We start from the raw sequence: 6000 nt of genomic DNA, 5'->3' as shown, positions 1-6000 counted from the left end.
AACATTAAAAACTTCCTTATCTTAAAGTCAGATAGTTGTTTATTTTCTTAACATCTAACAAGAGGGAGTTCCACAAGGCGGGTGACACTATCAAAAAGGCCCCCTGCCTTGTTCCATGTAACCTCACTTCCCACAATCAGGGAACTGGCAGAAGGCCTTCAGAAGTGGAACTCAGGGTCCGCGTTGAACATATTAATCAAAGTCTCTGAAAATTAAATTCATAGACAGCCATTGTCTGGTTTCTCCCCACTGTGATATCTTTGATGGCCTATGAGACTGGTCTTCTGACCGAAGCTCTGTCCACATTCCAAGCATTGATATGGTTTCTCTCCTGTATGAATTCTTTGATGGGAAGTGAGACCTTCCTTCCAGGTGAAACTCTGTCCACATTCCAAGCATTGATATGGTTTCTCTCCTGTATGAATTCTTTCATGGACTGTGAGATTGAACTTCCGATTGAAGCTCTTCCCACATTCCAAGCACTGATACGGTTTCTCCCCTGTATGAATTCTTTGATGGGAAGTGAGAACCTTTTTCCTACTGAAGCTCTTTCCACATTCCAAGCACTGATATGGCTTCTCCCCTGTATGGATTCTTTCATGGACTGTGAGATGGAACTTCCGATTGAAGCTCTTCCCACATTCCAAGCACCGATACGGTTTCTCCCCTGTATGAATTCTTTCGTGGGAAGTGAGACTATCTTTCCGACTGAAACTCTTCCCACATTCCAAACACTGATACGGTTTCTCCCCTGTATGAATTCTTTGATGGGCTTTGAAATTTTTTTTCTGGGTAAAGCTCTTCCCACATTCCAAGCACTGATATGGTTTCTCCCCTGTATGAATTCTTTGATGGGAAGTGAGAACCTTTTTCCGACTGAAACTCTTCCCACATTCCATGCACTGATATGGTTTCTTCCCTGTATGAATTCTTTGATGGGCCATGAGACTCTTTTTCTGACTGAAACTCTTCCCACATTCTAAACACGTATATGATTTTTCCACTGTATGAATTCTTTCATGGGAAGTGACACCATCTTTCCAACTGAAACTCTTCCCACATTCCATGCACTGATATGGTTTCTCCCCTGTATGAATTCTTTGATGTGTCGTGAGATGGGCACTTTTATGAAACCTCTTCCCACATTCCAAACACTGATATGGCTTCTCCCCTGTATGAATCCATTGATGGTCTATTAAACTTTTCTTCCAGGAGAAGCTCTGTCCACATTCCTTGCAGTTATATGGTTTCTCCCCTGTATGAATTCTTTGATGAGCTTTGAAAGTTTTTTTCTGGGTAAAGCTCTTCCCACATTCCATACACTGATATGGTTTCTCCCCTGTATGAATTATTTGATGGGAAGTGAGACTATCTTTCCAACTGAAACTATTCCCACATTCCAAACACTGATATGGTTTCTCCCCTGTATGAATTCTTTGATGAGCTTTGAAACTTTTTTTCTGGGTAAAGCTCTTCCCACATTCCATACACTGATATGGTTTCTTCCCTGTATGAATTATTTGATGGGAAGTGAGACTTTCCTTCCAGGTGAAACTCTTCTCACATTCCAGGCACTGAAATGGTTTCTCCCCTGTATGAATTCTTTGATGGGAAGTGAGACTCTCTTTCCAACTGAAGCTCTTCGCACATTCCAGGCATTGATAGGATTTCTTCCCCAATGGATTTCTTCGGAGGGAAGCGGAATGGGAGCTTTGACAGAAGATCTCTCTACACTCAGAATATTTACATTGCTTCTCCATGGTGTAGACATGGTCATGGTCTCCCTGGTTCTTAATCTCTGATTCCTCACCATCTGCAACAAAGAAAGAAATGGATCACAGCCTCAGGGAGAAACGCAGCCCTCGGTTATTGAACTTTGCTAATTAATGCTTGGGACACGGGAAGAACTGAACTGAATTAAAAGTAAGGCCTTACAACAGGCTTCACTGCTTTTGTTAACAGGCATTAATGAACATATGTATGGGAACCTGAGTGTCAGGAGTGAGGCAGCAATAAATCACACCGAGTAAGTGAAGTTAACTCCTTATGAGAAGCAACAGGCTGCTCAGAAGTGTCAGGCCTAGTGAGCACAGCAATACTTCCCTCTGGGTCTGGCCCCTATGATCCAGTTGTGGGGACTGAAGGCCCTGCCTTCCCACAACTGACTAAGTCTCCTCCTCTCCCAGATTCTTCCCAAGGGATCTTAAATTCCGAAAGAGATATCATGATCCAACAGGGAGCCTTACTGAGAGAGTTCATGATCCCACAATTCTCCTCCATGACTTCCTTATGCAGAGCTCTCTGGTCAGGATCCAGCAACGCCCACTCCTCGTCTGCAAAATGAACAGCTACATCTTCAAAGCAGACTAGACCCTAAAAGAAGAAGAGAAAAGTCTTGCTCTCAGACAGCAGAAAGATCATCTTCTACACATTGTGCTTCTCTTTTGTGTCTGTTTGTTGCCCTATGGTTTTAATGGGATTGTTTGGCTGTACATTATAATTATGGATGTAAGTTTTAACCTCTTAATGGAATTGTTTTATTGTGTATTTTAATGATGGGTATTCATCTTTGTGTAAATGGATGGAACTCCACCTGGTGTTCTTCAGATCCTTCTCTCTGCTGAACATTCCCCCCTTTCCTCTCCCCGTCTACTGTTCTGGAGGGGGAAACCTTCGCCATGTCCTACAGCCAACTTCAGGGGTGCAGGGGGTCACAGGGAGGGGAAAAGCCCTATAGTGTAACTGATGGGACTCGTGAGGTGAATTCTGGCCCCTCTTTTTTATGGCTTGTCAGCTGTTGAGAAGCCTATCTTAGTATTAAATGTTGAATTGGTAAATAAAACTGAAGCTACTGATAGATAATACTAGCATCATTCAGAAGGCTACTGAACGTGATGTGGTTGTTAATCATTCTCTGAACTTAACCTTCTGGAGTGGCCTTTACAACCTTTGTTAAGGACAATTTTAACAGAAGTCTGTGGGAATGTTCAGGGATGCAGGAAAGGATATATTGTCTGATTATATCCTTATCTAACTTGTGTTAACATTCCCCTTATTTTTAAACTTTGCAGAGGATCCGTTTTGCTCAGGCTCGCTAAAGCCTGTATAATAACTGTTCTGGTATTTTCCCCTTATTCCCTCATAAAAGATAAGACATGACACAGTCTTCTACAAAAGTATAAAAAAGAGTTTGCTCACATTCAGATCCCAGAAGGCAGACTTAGCTTAATGAAGTAACATGCACCTGGAAACTATCTCATAAGAAGACAGTCCCTTTGTCCTCTCTTGGCTGGAAGGCAAGAGGGCATCTTTGGCTAAGCAGATGTTGTTTCTTCGATGCAGGTAGTCATAGAGAGAGAGATGGCTGCCCTGCCCTGTGCTTTTGTCGGTACCTGCACGTGAGGCCACACCCACCTCTGGTCACATGCAGAGGAAGGCTGTCCCAGTCCAGAAGGAAACAGGAAGTTTACCTGCTGGCTGGACAAACATTCCTCCCATGTGTAAACATTCACTCTAGGAATGTTGTACTTGACTGCTCTTGGGTTTCATATCCTACAAAGTCAAGAGCAGGAACCTCTTTTCCCGCAATGTTTCTTCTCCCTACCTGATCTGGTTCCAGAGCTGCTGCTTCTCCTCTGCCTCCATGCAAAGATGGATGAGGAGGTATCCCTGACATCATTCTGTCATCTGTGAGAGACAAAGGGAAGTGGCAGGCCATTAGCACATGCTTTTCTTCGAGGTGAAGCAGTGCACCTCTAACTACAGATGGGGCGCTCTAGGCGCGGGTACCTTTGAAGGGGACTCAGAAACTAATCCAGAAGGAGGCTACCAGGCTGGTGACTGGGAGCAGCTGCTGGGACCATATAACACTGGTCCTGAAAGACCTACACTGGCTCCTAGTATGCTTCCGAGAACAATTCAACATGTTGGTATTGAGCTTTGAAGCCCTAAACAGCCTCGGCCAAGTAGACCTGAAGGAGCGTCTCCACACCAATCGTTCAGCCGGATGCTGAGGTCCAGCTCCGAGGGCCTTCTGGCAGTTCCCTCACTGCGAGGAGTACAGCTACAGAGAACCAGGCAGAGGGCCTTCTCTTGGCCCCAAGTGTCTTCCCGCAAAAGATGAAAGGAACCCACAGATTAGTTCCTAAATCCATAAAATGCAACCAAACAGAGAAAAAGCTCCTTCCTCCTTACCCAGCGGCCTCTCTCTCCTGACCAACGGAGTCTTCTCTGCCTCAGAGGAATCCAGGCCCATTTCTGCAAAGATAATCTTTCCCTGAAAGAGCAACAAGGATTCAGAACAGAGGATGGAGAGAAATATTAGAAAAGGAATGGCAAAGGGAAAACCATTTGGGGACGCTTTCCGAAAGCTTAGTAGAGGATTTCAGGATACTCTAGATTGGGATCATTTCTAGAATGCTTCCCCCCCCCCCCCAAAAAAAGGATGAGCAATTACAAAAGAATTTCAGGATACTGTCCCTCCTGTTCAGAGCCCCTTGGGAATACCCAGAGGAAAGTCTCTCTCACCTGCTGCTCTGCCTGCTTCCTCTCCTCTGCCTGACTCAGGAGGAATCCTTCGGCCAGGGCCACCGCCTGGGAAGTGGTCTCCGCTCCACATTCCCTCACCCAGCTCTCCATCTCCAGTGGAAGGACAGCCAGGAACTGCTCCAAGATAACCAGGTCCAGCATCTCGGCTTTCGTGTGCCTTTCTGGCTTCAGCCACTGATGGCAAAGGTGGTGGAGTCGGCTGCAAATCTCTCGGGGTCCTTTGGCCTCCTGGTAGCAGAACTGCCTGAACTGCTGGCTGTGCACATCTGAGCGGAGGGTGTCCTCCTCACCCAGGATATTCTGCACTGAGTTTTCCCATAATCCCCCACTGCACTCAGTTTCCATGGCATGGCCCCTTCCTGCTTCAGGGCCGGCTGAGTCTTGCTCATCCATCTGTGTTCTCAGGAAGCCCCCAAGATATTGGAAGGAACTCCTTGGCCTTCTGCTAAGTTCTGTCTGTCCTTATTAAAGCAGCTAGCAAATCCTACAAAGGAATACGTCTTTCTGTTATAAAATTCATATTATTATTATTATTATTTTATTAAAATCCTATAATTCAAAGTTCAAGGTGTTTTTAAAAAAATAATATTGATGGCATCATTATGTACCATTTCTAATGAGTCTGGCATCTTTTTTAGGGCTGGACGATGCCTGGTTTTCAACATCGTAAAACAGTGTATCACCAGCTAAACATCCCAATACAGTGGCACCTGGGGTTAAGTACTTAATTCGTTCCGGACCTCCTGAAACTGTTCTTAACCTGAAGCACCATTTTAGCAAATGGGGCCTCCTGCTGCTGCTGCGCCGCCAGAGCACGATTTCTGTTCTCATCCTGAAGCAAAGTTCTTAACCCGAGGTACTATTTCTGGGTTAGCAGAGTCTGTAACCTGAAGCGTCTGTGAGGTACCACTGTGTTCTGGTTTTAAAAGAGCTGCATTGGTTGTCCATTCAATGGAAGGGGCTCCCCTGAGGGTTCACCTAGACCCCCACAAATCTGAAGAACCGCCTCCTTCCCTTCAGACCCTCTGGGGTGGGGAGGCTGGCAGAGGGGGGTCCTCTTGTGTTTGGGGGGCAGGGCGGCCCCAGAAAGGGCATCCTGGTGGGAGTTCCTGGGCTGGGGCAGACCCTCCCCACCGAGGCCCCCCTGGCACCGCCCCTCTTTCCCAAGGCCTCGGACCCCAGAGACAGGTGTTTCCAGGACCCCGAAGTCTGGCAAGGGGGGCTGCTCAGAATGTTTCCCCCTGGCTGCAATCCTCACCTGAAAGGGGCTTCTTTGCCTGCCTTTTCTCAGCATCCCAAGGGAGACCCCCGTGGCCAGCTCGCCCCCTCCCTGGCTGTGCAGAGAGACCCTCCTCTCCCTGACCCCCCCCCCATGCACCCCCCCGCTGCAGCCCTGGGACCCCTTTCTCCCAAGGGGGGGGAGAGGAGGCTCACCGCATCCCGGGGGCGAGA

The 6000-nt window shown here is 46.9% G+C and overlaps 1 protein-coding gene across 1 annotated transcript in view; it reads right to left on the bottom strand.

Annotated features, from left to right (window-relative positions):
• LOC128398358 (zinc finger protein 850-like) overlaps window positions 1–6000 on the bottom strand; it is a gene marked incomplete at its 5' end in the record, with an annotated part of 25692 nt that continues 19692 nt past the window's right edge. Inside the window, 5 exons of the mRNA XM_053359364.1 lie at window positions 1–1813; window positions 2247–2373; window positions 3605–3687; window positions 4195–4276; window positions 4528–5004. Of these exons, the coding sequence (XP_053215339.1) occupies window positions 219–1813; window positions 2247–2373; window positions 3605–3687; window positions 4195–4276; window positions 4528–5004 (2364 nt within the window). The remainder of the gene's footprint in view (window positions 1814–2246; window positions 2374–3604; window positions 3688–4194; window positions 4277–4527; window positions 5005–6000) is intronic.

The sequence above is a fragment of the Podarcis raffonei genome, chromosome 12 (assembly GCF_027172205.1).
Source record: "Podarcis raffonei isolate rPodRaf1 chromosome 12, rPodRaf1.pri, whole genome shotgun sequence".
NCBI classification, from domain to species: domain Eukaryota; kingdom Metazoa; phylum Chordata; class Lepidosauria; order Squamata; family Lacertidae; genus Podarcis; species Podarcis raffonei.
Note: the sequence above shows the minus strand (reverse complement) of the source record. Positions and strands in the feature narration are given on the sequence as shown.